Below are 27,669 nucleotides of genomic sequence, written 5' to 3'. Positions count from 1 at the left end.
TGAAAATGTTTGACCAGGTTTTTAAAAAAACATAGCCTGAAGAATTCCGGAAACGACTCGAAGTGCAGGTCCAATTTAACGCCATCCAACTACTCATCAGACAAAATGCGTCTCCACTTAATTATGATTACCTTAAAACAAAACCATTAAAACAAAATTAAAAACAAAATCAAATCTGTTAAAATATGATTTAAACAATCTGATCAAATTCTGTCACAGACAAAATTGAGATCTCAAAATAATATCTCTGCAAGAATACTTCATCAAAACAGCTAGTACCTGAAAAGCACCACTGATGAGAATTTTTAAATATTACTTGATGACAAATCATGAAAAAAAAGCTCTTACGAACAAATTGACTAAAAAACTGGAAAAAAACTTTTAATATTACAAAAGCACATAAATCCAAAGAAAAATTTCTGTCAGTCAATAGGGTATCCAGATGCTCGCAAAAATCGACAAGTCATAATAGGCTAAGAAACTTGTCTAAAAACAGAGAAAACGAAAAACAGCAAAAAATAAAATATATTTTCAATTTTTGCCAGTTTTTGTCAGTTCTCAACAAAAATATGCTGCCTATCAAAACTGCAACCACTTGTTATCTAAAAATTTTCACGTAATAGAGGTCTTTTCAATACCCATTTGGAGGCAGTAAAACAAAACAATTGTCAAAAAAATCGCAAAAATTATTTCAAAAATCAGCAAAATACCAGAAAGCCTCCGAATTATTTTAAACCTTCAAACCACTAACATAACCAGCGAAAAATTAAAACAAAAATCATAGCCGAAACTCTTAACCAAAAAATTAAACTGCTTTAAAATGCCGCACGGGAATAAAGAATTTCGCTCGCTTGGAATTTTTTCCAGACCTCAATTTCTCGCTCTCTAGAAAACCGCGATATGAACAAAAAAACCACTCTTTTTTCGCTCCACTCTTCATTTTGTTCAGCAACAAGATCACTCCAAATTTTTTCACGAGTTACATTTCCTGCTTCAAAAAAATTCACTCCAATAAAATTGATTAAAAAAGGACTTCTCCAATACTCCTCTTCGAGTTGTAAAAAGACAGCGCCCCAATACAATTCAAATTCTTTGAATTGTAAAAATTAGGAGCGCCATAATAGCCGACTGAGAAGCTGAGGCGGCTATTAAACAATTAAGAGTGGGGTCATTTCTTGAAAATGCTTCTTCTTGAACGCAACTATTAGTTAATCATCTAACAGACTTCCTCACTTACTCGGGGTAGAAATTGATATACTACAGCATTTAACCATTAGAAGGACGTCATAACTGATCAAATAGCGACCCTGTGATCTACCAAAAATCTTGGACGATAATACCGCTGCATGCTGCGGGAAACAACTGCAAAAGATAACAAAACAAGTGATTAAATTGCTACTATACCTTGATAGTAGATTAGTTGGTTACAGATACATAACATAGTTCTACTATAACTCAGTAAGTATTTATTAATATGCAAACGAGGAACTGAAGCTGCCGGTTGCCACGTATCATACACACATACATTGTTCATCCATATCCTCCCACCCTTCTCATTGTGAAGCAATCAACACAAAGGTAAATCATTGTACACTTTTAGATTAGATTAGAACATGCTCAGCACGTAGCTCACAATTTTACACAGTTGGGGGGCAAGTCTAGCACCGAACACAGGGCAAACACTATTTGATTGAAGGGGTGCAATTGTTGGTTTGAGGGCACAAGCGGTCTGATGCAAATCACAACGCATCCTGTTCAGTTTCGGGTTTTACTTGAGAAGGTTGTGATTTATAAACCACCCGTGATGACAACAATCCACAAGATCAAAGATATTTATAGTCACTAAATTAAAATTAAAATAGATAAGAAAAAGGAAATGTCAAAAGGAGGCAGAAGTTAATTTACGCTGAAATAATAAAAATTCAAGAAGCAAACAACAGGATATAATGAATTATTAATTGATATATGTCACCAACGTAGGTTAAAAATAAATGGAACACTGAACGTCCTCTAGAAAATTTAACAAAGCTTCAAAATGAGAAAATAGAGCATTTCAAAATTGATCGGATTCGAATTGCTAATGGGCGCCCTGTCGAAGGGTACAAAACCGCTACTAAATACCTCTCTCCATCTATGTTCATTCATTTATCATTTCACGTGTAGATGGTATTTATCTCATTTAAAAAAGGTGGAGAGATGGCCATTTAGAAGAGAACCATGTTTTATTATATTGATATTATCATTACAACTAAGCTTCAATTTAAAGACAATATACGAACAATGACATCAATGAATCCCAGATTATTGACCATTTCGTATAGTTTATATTTGAACCATGTAGTCTACAGTTGCCCTCTGACACTGCGCTAGGCAAGAGCCATCATTGTCAGCAAGACTAACAGGTTCTAGCATTGTTCATGCTCTACTCTAGTGATGGTGTGTGTATCTACGTACAGTTTAAACTAGTACTACCAGTGACATATATATCTACTATTTGCTTCCCGAAATTTTGTTTGTTTTTGACAGATGACAACGCAGTAATGATGGATGGTGTCGTCCGTAGTCATTTCGTTGCGTAATCTGTCTTCTGATGGTGATGGTAGAGTAACTTTATGCATCAGTGCTCTTCATTGCGTTGTCTCCCTCCTCGATCTTGAGAGCTCCCTCAGCCTTTTTGTCTGCCTCGTATTTGGCCGCCTGTAATTCAAGTCACCATTTACATTTAATAGTAATAATAAATTGTTTCCACCAGCCATCTACAGTAATTGTTCCGACCCTCTTGAGGGGGGAGGAACTATATACTCAAATGGGCTTTTTTTTTGTTCAGTCAATTTTCGCCGATCGATATATTCATCGTAGAGAGTTGAGACTGGTATCATTAGAAATCTCGTCCAGCTTAGAATATGGAATTAAAAAGATTTTTTAAATTTTCTCTTTCTACAGGGAGTTATCGAGGTTTAAACTTCTGAGAAAAGTAGAGTGAATTCACATTGTTTTTATTCACATTTTCGGGAACTTTTGTCTAAATTTTCGTCAATTTTGCAAAAATTTGTTAAAAATTTTAAGAATAGTGTCGTTGATTATATTTTTAAAGACAAACAAGCATTGTTGATTGTTTTGAATTAATTTTTTAGTAAAAAATTCTGGATAAATATTTCAAAATTCAGCCTTTTTCATCAAAAACAGCACGAAATAAGCTACTTTAGTCCCCTTTGATTAAAATTGCCGGCAGTACACCCCCAAACAACACTCATACTATCTTTGTACACTCAGAGGGGGCTATTCCTACTTCGCTGACCGCTGAGAGTGCTCTGTAATTAAAACTTCGCCGTTTTTTGCTAACTTTACTCGTTGATTATCAAAAATGCAGAATTATTTTGAGTTTTCAACTAACAAATTATCTATATCTACAGCATTCGAAAAATCAATTGTTCCTAACTGACAATAAGCATTAGCACAGCTAGTGTTGGCCCAATCTTGGGTTGTTACAATCCAAAATAAATCGGATTGTAATCAGTCGGTCTTTTTATTGAAAAAGACATTTTTTTTAAATAATAAAGAACAGAACATATCAAATCAAAGCTCAGGAGTGGTAGGTCCAATTGGCTTCCTAAGGAGCTCCAAGCTAATGCATTTTGTTTGTCGTTTCGACCTTTGAAAATGATTGATTTTCAAATAAATAATGGCTTAATTAACTTTTCCTCTATTTTTTTTCTTAATTTATTCAACTTCTAGCTTAGTGTCAGCAAAGGAAAAAAATTTTTCATTCTACTGATTTGAAATTAAGTCTCGGTTGCGGTTCTAAGCCTGAAGTTATTCTTTTCTGGCCTTGACACTACTAGATTTCAGATTTTTTCTGTTTTTAGATATTTTCCAGTTTTCTAGTTTTGTCACATTATCACATTATTGACAGTTCTCATATCACAATATTAGCGTTCAAAAAAAGCACAATTGAACATATTAAATTCCTGAAAAACATAGATTACCGTTTTAACGGCCTCGACACCTCTTTCTTGAAGAAATTAATTGTATTTTTTAACTTTGTCTTTAACTGTCATTTTTACTTTGTCGTTTGGGTCGTATGAAATTTCCTGTAAACGGATAGGTTTCATCGGTTTTTCATGCAAGAATTGATGAGCCAATATTCTGATATTAGTAGATAGCTGATGGCTTTCAAAACTTTGAAAAAAAAATCGTTTTCCAAAACTAAAAAAAAACTTTTAAACTTCGCAATTAGGCTCTTTTTATATTTCATTTTGTTACCTTATCTCGTTAGTTAATTACAGGTCAAATATGACATAACGGGTGTCAAGGGAAGGTGTCAAAAGAGATTGATGTCCCAACATCTGTTTTTTTTCGTATTCGTTATGACCTTATTGGCTTCGACACCGGTTTTTCACAAAAAAAAGCAAATTAATTTAATTTTTGTCATATTTGACGTTCTTTTTGTAGACGCAAGAAACAATCTGGATATTTGCAGGTCTCATTGACTTCCTTTGGTTGAATCATTGACCCTATTTAAATAGTTCTTCGTGTAATTAATGTCTTTCATGACTTTGGATGTAATTTTCCTTCGAAAAAAAATCAAAAGTATTACATACTTTTACCCTTCGCTTTTTTGTCAACTTGTTACCTAGTTACTAGTTACACTAATGAATGGCCACATACTACTTTGTCGCTGTTTGAAGAAGTCGCAATCAAAAAAATTTTGAGGGCCAAAATATGGCTTGACGGTTTTGACAGCGTTTTCTGGCAAGTTTCAATTGAATTTTTGTTCGTTGTTGTTCTTTTTAGCTGCTGAAAAAAATGAATAAGGACAGGTCCTAATGCCCTTCTATAGAAGTATTGGTCATCATAAAATTTTGGGATATTTTACTTGATATCTAATAGTTTTCATTACTTTGAAGTTAATTGTTTAAAAAAGCGAATTTTTTAGCTTTACTGTTATTGTTCTTTTTTTGTCTATTTGTTACCAAACTTTTTTATGGACAAGTCCCATATATTTTCTGGTGATTTATAAGTTATTTTGTTTAGTTAAAGCTTTATCTGACGGTATGTTGACTTTGTTATTAATTTTCGTTTTTTTAAAAAGGACATAAATTTTTTGATGTAATTAATGTTTGATGTAATTAATGTTTGTTGTTGTTGTTGTTTGATTTTGCTGTTCGTCTTGACTCACTTTCTTAATATTGGCATATCACAGCAATCAAATGCATCAATTTTTACTCCGCTGAGTTATTTGCTTTGGAGGCTATCTTATCGTTCAGACAATTTTTTTTGAAAAATACTTGGGCTTTTTTGGGTTTTTTGGGATTCCCAAAAAATTAATTTTTGTGTTTTTCTATCTGTTCCTCATTTGGTAGACAATTATGCCAAAATTGTGGATGGGCGGGGTCGGAACCTTATGTGCCATCGCACATTACCGAGCCGCCTTGTTACATAAAATTTACAAACTCATGGCATTTTTTGCTACTTTAGACAGAGCCCTATTGTGCTGATGGCCCGTTTCAGCAAAAAATTCGATAATTTTAAACTAAAACATAGCCGGCAGATTGCCGGAAAATAGCCGCGATAGACGCTGTGGCCTTCCATGAATTGAAACAACTTTAGAAATAAGATAGACAGATTGACCACCAGTCCTTTCATATAGACCACTAAACTTTTTTATTTAGATTCAGAAAGTCATTTTCACATACGCTCTGTAAGGAAAAAGCCCTAATAGAGCATTTTTCAAAATTACTATTTGAAATCAAAAACTAAAGACTCTTATACTCAAGAATTAGGGCATATACGTTTGGCACTACTTAGATGCACACTATTGATCTTAAAATAGTAAATGTTCATAAAACTTAAAGTTCATTAAGTGAGTTCAGAAGTCATTTTTTTAGTGAGGTAAGTCATTAAAAAGTCAATTCCAAGAAGTCAGGGTAAGACGAAACAAAAATCTGTTAGACGAAGTAAAAAACATAGCAGGACAAGTCCTGACGTACAATTCAAAGAATTTTCATTGACTAAACAACAGACTGGGCCTAGTAGGACTATGAGTGAACTGGGAAAACCATTTATAAAAAAAATCAGATAAAAAATTTAAAAAACAGAAAACCAAAGTTAAAATGCAGCATGTGAACAAAAAACCCCTAGATAAAAAATGAAATTTGGTTTAAACAAAAAAAAAACTAGGCCTAGAATGAACTATGAATGGATTGAGAAAACCATCAAGAAAAAATTCCGATCCAAAAAATTGAAAAAACAGTAAAAATCAAAGTGAAATTGCCGCATGTGAAAAAAAAAATCCCTAGCGAGAAAGCAAATTTTTCTTCAAACACCGTTTTCTCACTCTACTTTAAAATTAGAGTTAAAAAAGTTCACGCCGCAAAACCACTCGCTATTTCGCTCCACTCCCTGTTTCGGCGTGACCAAAATCACTACTCAAATTTGACTTCAAAAATCATGAAAAAGTGTGAAAAGATCTTTAAACGTAGCTGGCAGATTGCCAGAAAATAGCCGCAATAGATTCGTAGATCGGCAGTCTAAAAAAAACAGTAAAAAAGACAGACCAAAAAAATTTGTCTTTTCATTGAGGGCTGATCTGTATAAGTTATTGCTGCCTCTATTAGCTGATCTATAATAACCTTCATTTAGAGTGACTTACACCAATTTGACCTTATCTCTTTGAATTAAAGTAAATAAAAGTCAATTTCAAAGTGAGGAAGTCATTTTTGAGAGTGAGGTAAGTCAAGTGTGACCAAAAATTCAATCACGCGCATGAACAAAAAAACTCGCTCCACTAAGAGCGAAAAATGACGTCACACATGCAATTCAGTTGAAATTGCATGAGCGAATGAACAAAAAGTGGCTGTGGCGTCATATGGTCGTAACAAAAATCATGATGACGAAATAAAAAAACATAGCAGGACAAGTCCTGCGTACAATTCAAAGAATTTCCATTGACTAAACAAAAAACCAGACCTAGAAGGGACTATGAATGAATTGGGAAAACCAATTAAAAAATCCAATCCAAAAAATTGAAAAAACAGTAAAATTCAAAGTGAAGTGAAATTACCGCATGTGAACAAAAAACTGCTAGCAAGAAAGCAATTTTTTCAAACACTGTTTTCTCTCTCTACTTTAAAATTAGAGTTAAAAAAGTTCACGCCGCAAAACCACTCGCTATTTCGCTCCACTTCCTGTTTCGGCGTGACCAAAATCACTACTCCAATTTGACTTCAAAAATTATGAAAATGTGAACAGATCTTAAAAAAAGACAGCGCCCCAATACAATTCAAATTCTTTGAATTGTAAAAAAAACCAAGAGAAGGCCAATAATAGCCCCAGCTGTCGCTGTGCGGCTATTAAAAAAGACAGCGCCCCAATACAATTCAATTTCTTTGAATTGTAAAAAGTAGGAGCGCAATAATAGCCGCCCGGAATTGCTGACGCGGCTATTGATAAGAATACTATTAAGTCATAATTTTAGATGCCAAAAAAGAATTCGTGGTAATTTCCGTAATTTTCATGTCATTTTGACGGACAACTGATAAATGTATGTCGAAAACCCTTCGTGACAATTTGTTCTCTAAAAAAGCAACGTGCAGTATTTGCAAATTTGGTCGAGTTTCCGTGCTCAACTTTTTAGATCTTAAAAATAGTACAAGTATGAAACATCCCTTTTACCTATTATCATAAACATCCCAAGCAAGCCTTGCGCGATTTGTTAAAAGTCGTCATTACTCCGGCTGTATAATTGCAGAAACAATTCTGAAAGCTTGAGAGACGTACGTTTAATCAATATCGATGACTATGTGTTGTATCTGATACAGTACCTTGTCTGGGTTGTTTTTGTAGGCCTTGTCTCGGAAGTCTTGCACTATGCTGGTGATGCTTCTGCCCTTAGTCTCTGGCACCTTCATGAAGATGAACAGCCAGAAGATGTAGTCCAGGGCCATGAACACCAAAAATGTGTAGTCTCCAAGAACATGCTAAACACGAAACAGCTCTCAATTGGCTACATGCAGTTTAATTCACAAAATACTAGTTTCAAAAACAATTATCTGAAATTGACACTTTCATAGAAATGTTCATCTGAAATGTTCGTAGAAAACCAGCGATATATTTAGATGTACAAACTTTCCATCAAACAGATCTTTGGAGATTGTTTGGGATCGAAATAAATTTATCGGGGATCGAAATAAATTTATCGAAGTACTTACCAGCACACTTTCAAATGCCAGCCCGACTAAGAAAGTCATGATCCAGTTAGTTGCTCCTGCCAAACTCATAGCTGCTGCTCTCGGTCCCTGTGTGAACAATTCGGCTGTGATGAGCCATGGCACGGGTCCAGGGGCTACAGAGAAGGATCCCATGATTCCAAATACAGCTGCCAAATTGCACCACATGAAGATCTGGTTGCCAGTCTTTGTGAGGAGTGTGAAGAGCACCACCAGTCCAGAACAGACACACATACCTCCGGTTCCGAACAACATTAGCGTCCTGCGTCCAACTTTGTCCATCAGGAAAATCTAAACAAACTGAGGTCATGACCATAGGCTCCGCGTAACGTTCTTTTTGGTATTCCACAAAATTTTAAGCAACAAGTTTAAATTCATCAGATCACTCAAATTAACCACTAAATTTCCTGTAAAATTGGTCCAACTCCATTTCATTTATTTCAATGTACGGAATTTCAATGTACAGAATTAGAACTTATAATCTAGTGTTTGGTAACTCTTTTGTGTCAAATACGCAGCCCAGCTATTCAGTTGAATGATAGTAACCGTTGGCATAATCATGAGCAGCTGTGAGGCGCCAGTTCCGACAGTGGCCAATCGTGAGCTCTTCTCAGACAACTCTGCTTGCTTGAAGATGGTAGTTGAGTAGAAGTTGACTGCATTGATACCCGACAGTTGTTGGGCCACTTGCAGAGTAAGGGCAATCACCAGGGGCTCTCTCAGAGTGAAGTCAGTCAACAGTTCCCACACACTGAATTTCCTCTCGGCCGATTCGAGCTTGTGCTCCTGTTCCAAGAATTTGATGTCCTTTGTCACATCTTCCCTGCCTCGCAATTTCTTCAAGCCTAACAAAACAGAAAGAACTTATTTACCACTACACCAACGGACAGTGCACAAACTTTACAGCTCATAATTAGGCGCCAAATGTAGTTCTCTGGCAGTTCAGTAGATAAAATATGCCAACTCAATTCATTCGCTTTACTGCAGGACGAATACAATTTTCCGAGACTCTTATTGCTAGACCCTAATAATCAAACTAACAATAAGACCTTTTTCAGGCAAAAACTATTGGAACTATTTAGAGTCTTTCATGTGGACCAATGATCACACTAATTAAAAATCATGTACTTTAAATGTTCCATTATCTTTTTCTTTGGTTAAACGTTGCTTCTTCGTGATTATCCTGATGTCATTTGGTAAATGTCATGTGAACCTAATTTCAAGATGCAATTACAAAGATGAAGGAAATTAAACTCCATGTCTGAGAGAATTATGGCCGGCTAATCGTCTTTTCGTTGGTAGAGGGATTTACCATCTAATTTCCCTTAATGTCTGCGGAAGCAAAAAAGTCATTTTTAGCTCATCTCCCCTTTTTATCTCCCTGAACCTATTTCTCATATTTCTCAGAGTAGGTGTCCTCTCCAGCCTAGCTTTTTACGTGCCAGTCTTGTTCAAAAAAGCCTAACATCCTTTCAAACGGGCCCAGTATCCTAATATAGCGCCTTACCTATTCGTATATCAATACTTTACCCTTGCATAACTAATTTACCCGCAATCTACAACCACTCTTACTAATTGCTACCAAGCAATCTAATCATACAATAGTCTAAAGCCTCCTATTCCCTCTTTTTCCTCGTCGTGCAGACGCGTCCTTCTATACATCCGGATCAGAAAGATGTATCCTGGGGTGGGGGATGGGTTGTTCTATCCTATCCCGCCGCCCCACAAATGATACGGCTGATTAAATCAACAGGGCTGAAATTTAATAAGCGCATCAATATTCGCTCTACATATTTCTTCGCTCTGCATTCCATATTTTCTCTTCTTATTGACCTGCGATAAGTTGGTGATAGAAAAATGACCTACAGGGCAAGTAAATGACTTCTAACAAATCATGAACTCTTTCCACAGTCGTGAAACATGATGCACTTTTACAAAGCAGTTCAGGAGCCTCAAATTAGTTCTCTTCGCCTGATAAGAATCAGACAAGACCCGGTTTGTATTTTAAATATAGAACACATCTGCTCTGTTTCTTCCATTCAACTATGATGCCAATCATTTCATTCACAAAGAGCAAATACTGTTTCTCTACACACGGCCAAATCAAAATTCAACCTCAAACATTACGAAACCTTTAAGAGAAAGCAAACCAAAATGTACAAAATTAATAAGGCCCGTGTTTCTCTCCCCGATAACATTTTTCTTTATTTCACGTGTGGGTGAAAAAATATTGAGTGTTTTTGTTTTGCTAAATTGCGTCTACAGCCTAATAAGTCTAACCTTAAAGATTAGTATTTATAATTATCAGTGGACCGAAGTATCAGCTCTAAGTTTTCATGCACCGTGGGTAATAGGGGAGTTGGGAGTGGGGGGGGGGGCAGTGGTCATTAGTTTTCAGCATTAAAAATTCGGAACGTATTAAAATATGCTTAAAAGCCAAAGCTTTGAGGCTTGTCCGGTCGGCACCTATTAAAATTAACACTACCAGTGACCACTGCTTCTTTTTAGTGACAAGGAAAAAGTGACTAGATCTGTTGACATTTTAGTGTACAGTACCTGCAATTGCGCTATCTCGGTCTCCTTTGTTGATGAGTTCGAACCTCGGACTCTCCGGGCAGATAGTGAGCACAATGAGTTGGAATGCAGCCGGCACCAAAGTCAGACCCAGCAGGAAATTCCAATACTCGTCATTTCCTGAAAATACAACCTCAGTTCATTTTTCCATTTTTAGATGGTAATACTAAAAGCACAGCAAGTAATTACTCATTTGATGTCGTAACATTTTCTCCTGGATACACGCGACCATCTAAGAACCGAGTTTGAAAATTATTTTCTTTTAAAAACTGATATTAATAGCTGCAAAGACTTCACTAAGACTTTGTTCCAAAAAGATTGGTCATTTTAGAAGCCGTTGATGAAGAGTTTTGCTGCCTCTTCACAGTTAAAACAAAATTTTGTTTTTTAATGAAAAATATGTATGAATGGTGAGAAATATCTCCGTCGCTAGTTAATAATCTAGTTTGTATCTCAGCAACAATGTTCTTTTTAGAGGACATTAACTAATTCCGGTGCCTTTTTCAAAACAGTTGAAAATTTGCTCGTTTCTTTTTCTTTGCGTTTAAATTGATAGCATAGATCTTTGATAGCCTACATATCTATGTTGCATATCGCAAATTAAGTAAAAGTAATCGTCTTAAATTGTATTAACAACAAAATAACACAAACCGACAAATATCGGAAGAAGTGCTCTTGAACGACAGGCGAGGCAATTTAATTCAGGGTCTGTAGCCTAGATCAATTTTTTTATGGGTGCAAAAAACCTTTCCCCCAACGGGATTCCAACCATTGACCTCCCGATCCATAGCCACCCGCACTAACCACTGCGCTTTGATTCATTTTTTCCATGCTGCAAACGATTATATATTAGCAACAAGCTTTACTTCGGAGAGAGCAATAGCAATCACTCAAAAATGATGAACGAAAGCGTAAAAGAAGTCATCGAGAAAAGCGCAAAATAGTCAAGCGAAAAATTTGCATAAAAAAGACCAACACGTTAACAATAATTGCTATGAACTTCGTTCAAGAGCAATTAATCAATTCTTTTGACATTTAATCCAATTATTTTGCTTGGAACTTTAAAATTTAGCCAATTTTATTTCAAGGGTCAAAGAATTTTATTTTGCCCTGCAAACTTACCAATTGATAACTAAAGAGCCAAGCTCTCAATGAAGTAAAAAATTCTAAATCCAATAAAATTAAGCCTTGCTACTTTCCTCAAAACTGATGCAATTTTGATCCTATTTTTAACCTTCATGTCTGAAGGGTAGAAGGTTAAATTTGGTTTTAATTTTTCAAAATTTTATATATTTCGGTAGATCTCAATTAATTTTGCTATTACTGGAACATAACCGACTAATGTCGCAAGAATTGCTCACGAACGACAGGCGAGGCAATTTTTAACTCAAGAGCTGTAGCCTAGACGAATATTTCTTTACGGGTGCAAAACTGTTAACCACGCCTGGATTCTAACCATGGACCTCCCAATCCTTCACCAGATGTACTGCCCACTCGGCTATCAGGCCCTTCTTGATGTTATGCTGCAATCAATTTTATTTTAGCGACAAGCTTTACCCGGAGTGAGCAATAGAGATCACTCAAAAATGAACGAAAGCGTGAAAAAGTCACCTGAGAAGTCCAAGAATGTACTAGAAAAGCGCAAAAACGGTCAAGCAAAAAATTTGCATCGAGAAAAACAACACGCTTAAAAATTTCTACGAACTTCGATCGAGAGAAATTAAAAACCAATTCATTAACTTAATTAATTTTAAACAGAACGTAGGAAAGAAAAACAGTATCTAATTTCTGACAACTTACTTTGAATACCAGCTGCAACTCCCAACAAAATGATTCTTTATTATTTATACTGCTCTGCTTCACTATCAAAGTATCAACCATATCCCAATTTGTGAAATCAAAACCTACCCAGAAAAACCAGAGAGAAAGGAAAATCTAATCTGATAACGAACTTTCCAGAAAAACCTTCAAGTCCAGATTTCCCAAAAAAATTCTCAAAGAACCTTGTTAAACTTCTCTCGTCTATCCAGCGATAGCCAATAGAACAGATGACACACAAAGCGCTCATGAAAATAGTGCTTCAGCTCTCGCCCTCTTTTTGCAGAACAGTGCATGAGGAAACCGGCCCTTCTCCTCCTTTTCGACTTCTTTATTCATAAGATTTATCTAAACAGTTTCTCACGTGCGACTGACTAGCATCCTGTTTTATGACATCAAAATTCCGAGTAACATAGCTGGCAGATTGCCAGAAAATAGCCGCAATAGATTCGTAGATCGGCAGTCTAAAAAAACAGTAAAAAAGACAGACCAAAAAACTCATTGAAGGCTGATCTGTTATATTTGGATTAAAAATCAGTATAAGTTATTGCTGCCTCTATTAGCTGATCTCAAATACTCTTCATTTAGAGTGACACACACCCATTTGACCTTATCTCTTTGAATTAAAGTAGACAAAAGTCAATTTCAAAGTGAGGAAGTCATTTTTGAGAGAGGTAAATCAAGTGTGACCAAAAAAGTGCTCCACAAAGAGCGAAAAATGACGTCACACATGCAATTCAGTTGAAATTGCATGAACGAATGAACAAAAAGTGGCTGTGACGTCATATGGTCGTAACAAAAATCATGACGACGAAATAAAAAACATAGCAGGACAAGTCCTGACGTACAATTCAAAGAGTTAAAAATCCGATCCAAAAAATCAAAAAAACAGTACAAATCAAAGTGAAATTGCCGCATGTGAACAAAAAACCACTAGCGAGAAAACCAATTTTTGTTCAAACGCCGTTTTCTCAATCTACTTTAAAATTAGAGCGAAAAAATTTCACGCCGCAAAACCACTCGCGTTTTCGCTCCACTTCCTGTTTCGGCGTGACCAAAATCACTACTTCAATTTGACTTCAGAAATCATGAAAATGTGTGAACAGATCTTAAAAAGAAAAGACAGACAGCGCCCCAATACAATTCAAATTCTTTGAATTATAAAAAAAAACCAAGAGATGGCCAATAATAGCCCCAGCTATCGCTGTGCGGCTATTAAAAAGAAACAAGAGTAACACAAAATAGCTATTCTCAAGGTATAGCCTTCCGCAACTAAAAAGATACGCTTCGTTATGTGATTTCGTAGACTTTCAATCAAATTTGTTATAGTTTTTCTATGTCTGCATTTGCAATTAGGCTCAAAATTAGAATGCTGAAGTTCTGCAGCATTCTAATTTTGATGAGAGGACAGCGAACCACTTAAAGAATAAGGATACAAAGTGAATATGGTTCCAACTGGTGGGCCAAAAGTGCGCTTCAGCGCGATAATCGACCCACGTCACACTGCATGTGAGGCGTGATCGTCACCAGGTTTTTGCAATCGCAGTCATAACAGCTTATCTAAACCATCGGCTAATCTGAAACTAATTGAGGAAAGAGAAACAATTGTTGAACAGATCCACCTAGAATTACATTTCATTCCCCGATTGTGTAATTTTAAAAAAGAAAGGTGCATTGGCAGCAGTTGAATGGTTCAATAGACACAAACCTGAATTGATCGACCAAGTCTGCTTTTTGCAAAATTCGTTTTTGATTTTTTTCTTTTATAGGGTGGGACGTTTGATCATTGAGCACTTCTCTTTTGAGACATGATTATACTTTTTCCTCTTGCAGCGCATTTCAGTTCAAACACCAAATTGCCTTTACAAACGGATGAGATCAACTTAGGCAACGCAGACGTCCAAAACGTTGTCAAATCAAAAGAGCGAAACACACAAGATCATGACATTCTGATCCTGCTCTAGAACTTTTTCTATACGGCTCTTCAAGAATATTTCGCGAATAATTTTGCTATTTTTCGTGAAGACATCACAAACGGTAGAAACTTCTGCAACACAAAGAACCAGATCTCTATCAAGAGCCGTTCTAAAAATTCTACTTGAACAAATCTAACTAAAACTAACCAACAAAACAGCTTTTTGTTAAAAGTCTCAAAAAGCAAGTCGCACAAAATGGTTGCTTACAAAATTCTCTATTTCAATCTTTGCGCTCATTCTAGAATCTCAAAAACTTCAGGCTAAAATATGATTTCCTTTTTCTGTTTTTAATCCGTGCCAAACAACGATCAACGATTTAAAATTTTTTCCGTAAAACTAAAAATCCGAGTTCCAGCTGAGCTCAATGAAATAACGTTCAAGTTACTGACATTGTGGAATCAAATAGCTTCCAAGTTAAAAATAGCTCAGTAAACTTGCTCTTCAAGTTAGGCTTCATTTTGATCAATGTTCGTGTATAGAGACATCACTCGACAGGTTCCGACATATTTGGAATGTCCCTCAATGTACCAATGCATCGTATATTTTATACAGCTTTTGGAAATTCAAACTTAATCTAACTCTTAAGATCGCAAAACGGTCTATAGAAAATCTAAGGAGCCTTCAAATCTAAATTTGATATACATCATACTCCAAATCCTTTATATTATACGTGCTTGCTTCATTAGATTGTTCTTAAATTACGATCCACTAATACGACTAAAATTTGCTAACGAAAAATTTGGAAGTTTCAAAGATTTTCCCGTCAAAACAAAACTTTACGGAAGGAGAACAAACGAGATATATAGCTGTTTAAAGAAAGAGGACGAATTTATTATACTGGCTTTTTAATTTTTATTACGCCCTTCCACCGTCAAAGGGATTGACTCGCTAGCACCGCTTCCATGTCTGTTTTCCCAAGTCAACAAAGTTAAAAAAAACTGTCTACAAACGTGGCACCATCGCAAATCCATCCCCCAAAGAATAGATGTCCAAATGACGCCAGCAACAGTGATGTCAACAAAATTTTCACTTTAGGAAAAGCGCCACTTTAGGAAATGCTAAAAAATTCCGCCTCGATCAAAATTTTCATTTAATTTTAATCGCCATATTTAATGAATCCCGTTCATCATGTTTTAACACAATTAAAATTGAACCAAAATGATTATCCAAATTTCTCACGAAAACACGACGCAGAAATCTAAGAAGGAAGAACCCAGATGACATAATTGTAATCCACTTGCTGTTTCTTAACTACCTCAAAGGAACTGGAACATGATTCTTTCAAAGATACGATCCAGAACTTAGAACACAAAATATCTAATACATTAATTGGTGCTCTATTCCTCAAAATTGGCTTGAGCAAGATCAAAAGATGATTCTCTTTGACCGCAGCCGCCCCTGTTCAAAGTGACACTTAAATCACATCTCAGCCATAGCTGAGATTAATCTGAAAGAAGAAAATTCCTCGACCCATTTATATCACACTATTATAGATATGTTCTAGTCTTCTTCTCTTCAAGAAGTTTCTCTCAACTCTTCTTCTCTCTCTATCTAATGAATCAATAAACCCTGATTGACACAGGTGACAGTGAATATTATGGCACTCTCCGCCTATCTCCATCAATGGACACACGGCGTCAATCTCGTTGAGTGGCAGTAACCCAAATAAGTTAATCTTATTCACACACTCAATTAGCTTTGGTGCCATGCCGACTATTATATACATTACAAAACCTCGTGACCAATTCCAAAAAGAAAGGAAACTGGTTTTAATCGCGAGACTAATAAGAGCTTACCACGTCGAAACATTGGCTTAATTATGTCTACAGTACGATAACTTAAGTTCATTTGTCATTGAAAGTTACTCTCATCTTCTTTCGAAAACATTTATTTCATTTAGAAAATGGATATATTTCACCTCACCATAGAAAAAATATACTTCCGATCGCCGATTTCCCAGACTGATGGTTATTTTTCACTAACAACGGTTTGTACAGCCCAACATAAGAGGCTAGGCTAGCAATTACAATTCATATATCAAAATGAAAGAATCCTCAATTATGTTGATTTTCTACACAAGTTTTTAAATTGGAACAACGCTACTGACCTAGAAGCATGGGCAGTCCAAGAATCTGGGCAAAGAAAAGTGCCAATACGACTCCAAATTGGAACAGGGTTCCCAAGGCACCCCTCAGATCCACAGGGGCAATCTCAGACACGTACATGGGGGCAATGATAGTGTTCACACCTGAAAAGGGTCAAATCTTAAAGCATTATTGAGCACTAATAGCAAAGCTGTGCAATATCTCTTTCAGATACCACCTTAAAAATCGTCCTTCAGTCGTTGTAGTTTACCAACAATTAGTTCATGTGTTCAATATTAGGCTCTTAAAATCGGTTTATACTGCAAGACCATGTTCTTTATTTTAGAAAAATTTTGCAGCCAATCACAGATATCAATAAGAACTTCCTTCACTGGACAACAACATACATAATAAAAATCAATACCACTTCATCGCAACAACTTTTTTTTTGAATTTTGGTTCAATTACGTTTTTTTACATAAAAACGTGCTATCACAACTCAATTTGCGATTGAGGGTTGTAAATGGCCTTGTAACAGAATATACCCAAGTCTCCTTTGATTTCAGCGTTACACGATTCATCTTATTGACACTGTTGCATTACCTGCGTTGATTCCGACAACAATTCTGCCGAGAATCATGAGTGCAGCTAGTACAGGGTAGGAACCCTCGCCAAGGTACCGTGCTGTGAACATGATCAGACCTCCGATTGCCGCAAACGCGTTATTGCACAGGAGAGCCTTCTTTCTAAACACAAAACTCAACTTGATCATACATAAAACAGACTTCAGCGCTGTGTTACTTCATTATGATAGCATTTCGCAGTTTTCCTACCTTCCAAATTTACAAGGGCGTTAGCATTTATATAACACCCTCGTGCAGACAATATTTATATTGCAACAACCTGTTTCTGGTAGAAAATGCTTCCAATTTCTAGCAGACAATGGAGATGTGGTAAAATTCTGCCAGAAAACATACTACAGAAGATCATAAATTTTAACAAAACGGTATCTGATTCAAACGAAAACAGCCATTATCGTTTCGCTTGCAATGCTTCAATCGATTAACCAGATAAACTACAGATTCATTTTCTGGCACACATCGGAAACTGCTCAAAAATAGAACAAAACAAGGTGTTCGGTAATGTGTAGGCATAATCCTCCGAGCCCGCTCATCCACATTTTTATCTTAAATATCTACCAAATCAAGAAAAGAAAAAGTCAATAATAAAGGGTATTCTTAAATTAGGACAAGCCTATATGTCAGTGAGCTTACTACCAGCGTGGTTAATTTTTCGTTAAATAGAATTAACAAAAATTCCTTTGAGTCCCACATTTCAATTTAATTGAAAGAAATCAACTTTGATACAATTTCCCAAGCAGAAAACACAACTGAATCCAACTGAAATCAACTTCTATCCAACTCTTAAACCAAACTCCAAACACTAAAATTATTCAAAACATAACCGACTAACGTCGGGCGAATTGCTCTCAAACGACGGGCGAGCGCTTGGCTTTGCATCAGCTAGCCACGATTTAGAGAGGCTAGCTTTAGCTTCATTGAAGGGGCGTGAGGTGAGGGTATTTGATAATGACATCACGCCACATGACAGCAGCTGAAGTGCGACATCAACAAAAAAAGCTAAGGAGGGAGAGAGAGAGAGAGACAGAGTGTGACAGCTAAAACGAGAACGATAAAGAGAAAGAAAGAAACCCCCAGACAGAGAGAGCTAAGATAATTTTCCATGAGATTCGACACTGCAAGTTTCCAGACTTTTCAGTGAACACATTCACAAAGTTTTGTGTCTGCAGTTCTGTCATGTAACCCATCTGCAAGACTTAAAAAGTTTCGTTCGCCAGTAATGATCGCTGAACCCAGAATCGTTCGCCAGTATGATCGTTAAACCCAGAAAAGGACAAAAAATATTCAAAAATTTTTATCACAAATTTTAACAAAACCTTGCTATAATTTGTGATAATAAAATCTTTAGAACTATTTCATTTTCTCAAGAGACTATCCAGTATACCTATTTCAAGCCTTAAATAATTTTACTGGCTCACAAAGATCCATAAACTTGGGACATGGTAATAATTATCCGAAAACTTGAAATAAATTTCATAAAAAGTTGCACTCGGGTCACTAAAACATTGATAATCATTCCATTAACTCCAAAAACTATGCAGCGGCTTATAATCAAACCTTTGAGGAGGTCCCTGGCTTATGGTGCCGAAAAAAATTCAAAAACAAAAAATTGCAATAATTTTATAAAATTGCTCAAGTTCGTGATATTAAAATGTTTAAAACAAATCTATTACATCTAGAAACTACGCAGTAACCTATCACCAAACTCTAGAGCAGGTTCCTTGGCTCTTGATGCTCTAAAAAATAAAAATGACAAACCATTTCAAAAAAGTTTTATCAAAAAATTGTTAAAATTTGTGAACAAAAGTTAAAAACTAATCAATAAAAAGTTTTCAGTAGCTTAATATCAAACCATAACGGAGGTTTTCTGAGCCCTGAGGCTAGAACAACCCGAATAATAACATGTGTCAAAAATTTGAAATAAAATACAACTTTTGTCAAAAAATGCTGAAATTAGAAAAAATGCTGAAATTCGTGATGATAAAATCTTGAAATACATTCCTTTACAACTGAAAACAATACAGCAACCTATTACCAAACCATAGGGGAGGTTCCTTGGCTCCTGAGGCTCCAGCAACGCAAAAAAATGACGAAAAGTTAAGAAATAGCAAACTTTATTAAAAAAAAATGCTAAAATTTGTGATATTCGAAAGTTGAAACCTATTTCATGGCGAATAAAAAATTTTCAGTAACTTATTGTCCAACCCTTAATGATAATTTCTGGCCCCTGGGTCTGAAAGAACTTGAATAATAAAAATAAGTGTCAAAAAAATGAAAAAAATTGCAGGTTTTGTCATAAAAAATGCTAAATTACATTCTATTACCACTAGAAACTATGCAACAACCTTTTATCAAACCCTAGAGGAGAATCCTTGACACGGCTGACAACTCAAAAAATGACAAATTTTCAAAAAATTGAAAATTAGTATAAATTTGCGCGTTTCTGTCTGGATTACCAAAACATATAGCTCTAAAATGCTCCAAAAAAGTAATTATGACGTGCAAAAAACCATTATCAACTTTAACCAGCCTCAATTTTAGACTAGTCCAACAAAAATTTCGAAAAATGACAAACACGAAAAATTGCAATATTTTGGGCTCGAAAACTCCAAAAATGACCTTTTAACCTTAAAACTACGGCCTTCCCAGTAGCTTCACCACACTAAGCACTCAAAGGACTACTAAGCGCGGCTAAAGGCTTCTATGAAGACTTAATGCCCCCACTGGGCGTTACCTGTTTACCCCGTCTGTAAGGACAAAAAGTCAAATGCGTCAGACGAAAATCGGTCAAGCGAACAAATCGCATAAAAGACCAACAGGGCTAATATAATTGCTACAAATTTCGAATGAGATCTAACATAAATCGACTAGCGTCGGAAAAATTTATCTCGAGTGACAAGCGGAGCAATTTTAATCAGGGGCTGTAGCTTAGATAAAATTTTTTTATGAGTGCAAAACCACCGACTGAGGTGATAACCAATCGACTATCAGGGCCATGCCATCTCTCTAACAATCGTCTCTCTCTATCAAACTAAATTTTTGAGAAAGACAATACAGCAAAAAAACAAACGGACAACACTGAAAAGTCCGTTTTTTGTCAGTAAGCATTATCGAAGTCAAACATTTTATAAAAACTAAGTCTAATTAACAGATTTGCTTTATTTCACTAGAAAGCAGCTCGCAGGTGTTATTAATGAGACCAATATACAAGTCGAAATGAAAAACGATAAAAATTTAATCACAAAGTTTTTTGAAAGAAATCGGTTTTGGAAGTAATCACAAGCATAAAACATGACCTTTGAAAATATTATTTAATAATTCCTGAGAAAGCCCAATTGTACTTTCACCAATCACCAATGACAAAAAGTGAAAATACCAAAAAGAACAGCAATAACATGTAAAACAAAACAGCCAAAACAAAATTTCATAGGAAATACGGCACAAAAACCAGTCCATGACACGAACATTCAATTATGCTTCGTTAAGAAACCCGATTGTAGCTGTCATTAAAAAACTTTAGTGACGAAAAACTACGGCAAAACCACAAATTCATTAAAAGCTGACAAAATCTGCCAAAGCCATAAAAACTACATATTAACTGAGAACGAATAAAAGTACACGTATGCCTCCTTAGAGATCCCAAATGTCCCCTCACTAACACAAATTAGGAGAGCTCAAAATCTCCATCAAAGTATAACGATGGGGTGTAAAAATCATTAACACAAATAAGCAGTTCAATAAAAAACAATATACAAACATGGCTTTCCAATCCCTTAATGGATCTTTCTCTTGCAGACCTACGCGACAAGAGAACGCAAATTTTAATAAAAAGCATAAAACTAAAAAAAATCAAATATTTTGGAAAACGCATAGAGTCAAACAATGAAAAATAATTCGCTGTCCATTAGTCGTTTCAAACAACAGCATCTATGCACAATTGGAACACACCGGTTTGATCAGTTCGGAAAACATTAGGATCAACGAAGTTTTTAATTTCCAATTCTACGCTCGTGGGTTTTCTAATGATACCTCTTGTCTTTCTTCATCAAATATATCGATCAGCTAACATTCACTGAACAAAAACAGAGGAGCATATAGTTGTTCCTCCCCCACTAACAGGGGTCAGAACAAAACTGGTCATTTTTCTTACAATATTCACGAGTTACCTATTGCATCCAATTTTTGTTTCCTACAAGGGTTTCTTCTCCTCGGTTTTCACAGTAGGCAACGATTTTGTTGTGCATATTTGTGGCAACTTCAATATTTTGAACAGATTGAAATTTTTATTTGTTTTTCTACTTTTCGTGGTTTTCTGCTTATATATCGTTTTTCATTTTTTGTCCAGCATCGCCATTGGTATCGCATGAAGCGAAAGGTATGCTGGAAACCTTTGTTTAGAGCCGCAACTTGTTTTAAGTTTCTTTTTTTCGTCATTCTTCTTACCTTCGCTTTATTCACTGTACCTGCGTGTCTTTTTATCGAAATGATTATTACAGTGAAATGCATATTGATATAGTGAAATATCAACTCCGTACGTGCAACCTCCGAAATGCAAACTTCTATGCATTATCATGATTGAAACATGACATCGACCTAGTTTCTACCTATTCCAATTTTGACAACGCGATCCCTCCCAAAACACCTTGTGAGATTCAATTTTTTGTGCTGATTTCATGACGCTGACCTTTTTTGACATTTAATATCCATGTGCCACAAATCTATCGTGGCTCATTTTATTGTTCACCCAGACTCAAACGCCCCCCTATTAATCTATATTTATAACTATTATAATGTACGTGAAACGCTTTAAACAATAGTTCTACCAAATAAATTCTAACTCAGTTAACCATTTGCTCCATCTCAAGCTTCATTGCACAGAAAAGCAAGTCTACACGATTGAGCTCTTCATAATTATAAAAAGCAACTGCATTATTACATTCAATGCATTGTTAAATTGCCAAGAAAGAAATCGCTTGAAAACACTTTTCAATTGAATTAATCAGCGGATAATTGAAAAATCTAACAAAGGCTTCAAACAGCACCAGAGCACCACAGACACAGTACAATGCATTAAATAAACGCATGACTTCAAAACAATCAGCCTTGATAAACATAATTTGGAGTTGGACTTCGCTTCAGGTCTCGTGACAACAGGGGTCCGTCATAAATACAAAAATAAACAACGTATATGATAACCATCAACATCCCAAAAACTTGCGAAATTCTATACACAAATTATTTGACATTATTTGACAATCTAAACTTAAAAAAATTTTAAAAATGAGCGTAAATCAAAAACTAAAAGGCTCTATGTAAATTTCAGATTCAAATGCTCTCAAAGCTTACACATCTCTTGTCAAGAACGGAATTGCGACAATATCACTTAAAACTAAGCAAAAGTTGATTCTAGGACTTTAATATAACGGCTTTGGAGTACTAAACTCTTACGGTTTCATAGTCTGTTAAAAAGATGTTTTGCCGTAGTCAGTTCATAAAACAAATGCGCTGGTTTTTTTCAACATATATGCCGTCTGAAATATTTAACAAATGGAATGAAGATCAACCTGAATGCGGGTTGTATATTTTGCGCTACAATATTGAACAGTGACAATATCCTGTTATTTTTTATTCAAATTTAATCTGTGAACAAAACTATCAGCTTTTTGAGGCCTGTGCAAACGAGAATCCTTAATAATAGGCCTTGATGGATGCCATGTAGGTCCGTCACCAGTCAGAAAAAATTCCACAAGTAGATTCTATAGTCCTAAAATTAGTGCACACCGCTGAAAAAAATGGAACATTAATGAAGCCGAATAAGTGCAATTTAGCGCTGTGATAAATTCAACCAGCAACAATTGTCGAAATTGCCTCTATGACGTCACCAAATGCACAGAAAATTTACAGCCAAGATTTATTTGACAATATCATAAACAACAAAAATGTCAAGTAAACATACGCCAAAATACAAAATTAGAGTATAATTATCACCTAATTGTGATTCAAAGCTAAGCTTTAATCCAAAGCCTCAATTCATTTTTAAGTCTTCATTTGTTCGAGTAATGCAACAACTGCTCAAATGAAAATACGTCAAAAACTCGTGAAAAAAGACAAAAGGAAACAGCAATACAAAATCGACGCAACTATTTGACCAAAAGAAGAGTGAATACAAACCAGTTAACGCGTAACGACTTCATTTGCCTACTAAAAATCTAACTGGGGAGTCAAGAAAACGCATGTTGTCAAACTATTTCAAAAGAAAGGAGGGAATGGAATAAATCTTCCAGGATTTTCTTTTCACAAAATGTCACAATTTTACGCTTTTGAAAAAGCAACGAGAACCACCATACAAAAGCTCAAGAAAACAATTGCAAAACATTTGACCCCGCCACCACTGGCTCACACGCAGATACAAGCAGAAGAGCCATAAAAGCCTGTATATAAACCAAGGAAGGAAGCATACCGACTCAGTATATAACTTACTTTGGGGGCCGTTCTAATTTTTCCTTGAAGATTATAACTTTCTGCACAATTAAAATCCTAATTTTAAGAACGCGCTGCTTGCGAAAACAACTTCACAGAGCGCGTACTGAATAAATGCTGCGTCCAATCCGGTCTAGTCGCATCAATAACGGCGGACTGTAAATCAGGTTTTTATATGCACAATTTAAATTTGCGAAATTCTAATTGACTTTGTCGTATAGCATAAATTCGTAATTTTTTAATAAAATAAAATATGAACAACATCAAAGACAGCGAATGTAGCTAACTTTGGAAAAGCTGACGAAAAAACCAAGTGGAAGCAATCATTGTTGAAGCTGACTCTATGGCGTCACCAAATGCATAAACAATTGATAGCCAAAACTTATTTGACAAAATCATAAAAAACAGGTTAAGTAAAAATATGCCAATATACACTATTCGCGCATAATTATCACCTAATCTAGATCCAAAGCAAAACCCTAATCCAACATCTCAATTCAGCTTTGTGTCGTTTTTTTTTTTCGAGTGATGCAACCAACAACATCAAATAAAATTAAGTCAAAAACTCACGAAAAAAAGCGACGAAAAAGAAAGCAATACAAATCGACGCTACTTTTTGACAAAAAAGTAAGAGGGAAAATAAAACAGTTAACGAGTAACAACTTTAGGTGCCTACTAAAAGCGTAACTGCAGAGTCAAGAAAAAAAGCATGTTGTTCAATTATTTCAAAAGAAAAATGGAATAAATCTTCAAGGATTTTCTCTTCACTCAAGTTCACAATAATTTCCAATTTTGAAAAAGCCACAGGAAGAACTATACCAACGTTCTTCACGACAAATTGCACAACAGGGATAATTGGACCCCGCCACCACTGTCTCACACGCACACATACATGTTAAAACGCCGTTTGGTGGCCGTTCTAATTTTTCCTTGAATATTATCACTTTCTGCACATTTATGATCTTCATTTTAAAAACAACCTGCTGTTTGCGAAACCAATTGCACAGAGCACGTAGTTATTAAATGCTGCGTCGCCCAATCCGATCTAGACGCATCAATAACAGCGGTCTGTAAATTGGGTTTTTGTAGAGACAATTTGAATTTGCTTAGGTTCTAACTTAACTTTTTCGTTCAACGTAATTTGATGTTTCTTTGAAAAAAAAAATTAAATATTAACAAGATCAAAGACAACTGTACTAGCTAACTCTGGAATAGCTGACAAAAATAAAACCCACGATAAAGGTACTAATGCCATCATTTCAATAACTGGGCTATTTTACTCCGGATAAATTTTCAAAAAATGAACAGATGAGTTTTCAAAAAATGAACAGATGGTCGCTAGGAAATTGTGATGCGATCAACACATTCGATAGAAAGACAGTCTCCCCGGCAAAATCATCAATCATCATTACAGTTAGCTTGGCTCAATGGTAATTACTCAATGGAATCACTGGAATCATGGAGCACAAAAATTGATTCACCTTCCGAGTAAGTTGGCAAAGAATCCTGCAGAAGCTGAGCCAATCATGCCACCTACTGCATAGACAGAGACAGTGCAGCTCCAGATGAAGTTGAGATCTGCGTCTGTCAACTGTTCACCTGTGTCATTGCGGTATACCATCTGGTAGAATTCGCGGATTGTGGCCTCGGGGGCATTGATGACGCCCATGTTGTACCCAAACTGAGCGGGAGAGCCCAGAACAGTGGCTACAACTGCTACTGTCAGCCAGAACGTCATTTTCTGTGAAAATCAAAAGCAACCATAAATAATGAAGCCATAAATTTCTTTCAACTAAAAAATTGAATTGTCAAATCATCCAATTCAGTCACACAAGATACTGATTTTAGGGTGTAATTAAAACCGGAGAAATTGTCGTAAAAGTTGTCGGCTGAGTAGCTCTGAGCGAAGTAGCTCTGATGGCTATGATCATAGCAGGATAAATCTTGAGAAGGAAAGATTTGGCAATAGCTTTTTAAAAAAAGAGGGTAGATAAAGGTAAACAAAAATCAGCAACTGACCCCTTTCTCTGGCTTCTCTTCCTTGATTGTGCTCTTCTCATTCTCGTGCTCTGGGTCCGCTTCCCCCTTCCCATTCGCTTCCAGTCGCTCGTTTTCCATGGCCTCTGTTGCGTCCTTGGAAATGTGTTTCTCGCTGTCGTTCTGGTCACTCATCGTTAGATAGTTCACAAGTTCAGTATCTCTCTTCTTAGATGTGAAGGTTATTTGCGGTCTGCCGTCGTCTCTCTTTCTCTACTTCTGAATGCTTCACACACAATGAGCACGCGCTTCTTTATTGATTAGAATGTTTGGTTAGAGTCACTGAAATATTTGATCTGCTGATTTTAATCGGTCAAAATGAACGAACGCGGCTTAACTAACTAACTCTAACAATACAGTATGAACAAACACTGAAATAGGCTCTTCACTGTTATTACATAATCATCTTCTGCTGCTGTCACATTTCGACTCTTATACTAACTATAACTTTCTAAATAAAGTAACGCGCGAATCTTAAGATTTTTGTCGCTAGGCAGCGATTGTGAATCTCACTTTGATTGAAACTATGAATTACTTAAATATCAGCTCAACGACTAACATCTGCGCAAATCCCACCCCCAAAGTCAAGAATTTGCGAGAAGTGTTTAATTAGGGCAGAATGGCCTTACCGTTACTTGAAGATAGGTGTTCCTCTCAATCCTAGGTACACACAAAGTTCAAGGCGGCCAAACGAATTGTGGCAATATTGGGATTAAACCTTCAGATAACTTATCGATGGGTTATTTAGGTTTGAAGTGTTGGGTTTGTGTCGTCACAGAAACAGAAATTTATCGCCTGTTTTGCTGTCCTTCGCGCTCTAAAAAGTTATACACATTGAACCCAGTGAAAAATTTTGTACGATGGAGGAGGATAAATTGTGCTAGACTGATGTAAATTTTGGTCGTTTTCTAATGGAAAATTAAGTTCAAACAAGGCAAAAATATGAATGCAGTGCGCTAAAGTGAAGGGTAAAATATACGCATGGAGAGACGACAACAAAAGCTTGTAGCGTCTGCAAGGAAACGGATTTTTGTTCCTATTTTTACTCGGTGTGGGGGAGTAGAGGCGTAATATGTGTATAGTTGCTTACGTTATACGCAGATTGGAGGAATTGCAGTGTATTACCGCACAGTTTGTACAGTTAAGGCACAAGTGTTCGAGAGCTACGTGTGCGCGTGTGCGTTCATAAAAGAACGTTTCTCTGCTGACGTTATTCGCGTGCAATTATACTGTTTAGTCGACAAAGCACAAAGCCGAAAGCGTCGTTTTCTTTGTTTTTTCCTCGAATGAAGAGGAATTTTACTTCTACTTTCAACAGTTGTTGAAGAACGCAATTACACACTGAATACAAAATTAAAGTAAATGAATGAAAAGAGTGAAAAAGCAAAAATACTACCTGGGTAGTTTTTTGACAACCGGTCACCGTTGTTCAGTTATTAATTTTTCGTTGAGAAATTCAGATGTTGATAAACTTCGGGATTTTCATAGGAGAATTCCAAAAAAGCGCCGGTTTTATAAATAGAAATGGGCCGGGCCTTCTATTCCAATTGAGATGGGGGCTATTCGGAATTTAAGTTATTGATACCTGTTTAGTTCAGATGATCATATTTTGATATCAGTAGATTTCGGCTAACAGCACAATGTGCCAACTGCTTGCTTTTAGTATACTTGTTTTTATGAAAGTGAATGCTTCGTGTTTATATCAAATCTTCACATGAAAATAGTTGAAAATGAAGAACGAAATGGTCACAGTACTAATACGGCTTGTACTTAACTGTGTATTATATGTAATATTATACACCAACACGGCAAATAGAGCAGTTATCACATG

At 35.9% G+C, this 27,669-nt stretch overlaps 2 protein-coding genes across 5 annotated transcripts in view; both read right to left on the bottom strand.

Moving 5' to 3' along the window:
• Positions 1-27,669, bottom strand: part of LOC142358690 (V-type proton ATPase subunit H-like) — a 462,227-nt gene that overhangs the window by 302,048 nt on the left and 132,510 nt on the right. Inside the window, exon 1 of one of the 2 annotated variants that reach the window (XM_075410209.1) lies at positions 9,989-9,998. The exons of the other annotated variant lie outside the window; for it this stretch is intronic. The gene's annotated coding sequence lies outside the window, so the exon portion shown is untranslated. Of the gene's footprint in view, positions 1-9,988; positions 9,999-27,669 lie in introns of those variants that run through there. 2 annotated transcript variants of the gene reach the window in all.
• LOC142358688 (solute carrier family 2, facilitated glucose transporter member 1-like) lies at positions 1,373-27,574 on the bottom strand. 3 transcript variants are annotated; one of them, XM_075410206.1, is made up of 11 exons: positions 27,424-27,574; positions 26,468-26,655; positions 25,821-26,120; positions 25,283-25,542; positions 17,284-17,426; positions 16,704-16,844; positions 10,785-10,922; positions 8,775-9,073; positions 8,211-8,519; positions 7,824-7,979; positions 1,373-2,697 (listed from the first exon to the last, which is right to left on the bottom strand). In XM_075410206.1, the coding sequence occupies exons 3-11, from the start codon at positions 25,971-25,973 to the stop codon at positions 2,611-2,613; spliced, it is 1,686 nt and encodes a 561-aa protein (XP_075266321.1). In that variant the 5' UTR covers positions 25,974-26,120; positions 26,468-26,655; positions 27,424-27,574; the 3' UTR covers positions 1,373-2,610. The 3 variants fall into 3 exon arrangements, with proteins under 3 accessions (XP_075266321.1, XP_075266320.1, XP_075266319.1); XM_075410205.1 differs by lacking the exon at positions 27,424-27,574 and adding an exon at positions 26,929-27,078; XM_075410204.1 differs by lacking the exon at positions 27,424-27,574 and having other exon boundaries at positions 26,468-26,900.

This window comes from Convolutriloba macropyga, chromosome 2, assembly GCF_964194025.1.
Source record: "Convolutriloba macropyga chromosome 2, txConMacr16.3, whole genome shotgun sequence".
Classification (NCBI taxonomy): Eukaryota; Metazoa; Xenacoelomorpha; order Acoela; family Convolutidae; genus Convolutriloba; species Convolutriloba macropyga.
This window is presented reverse-complemented; position numbering and strand designations above follow the sequence as displayed.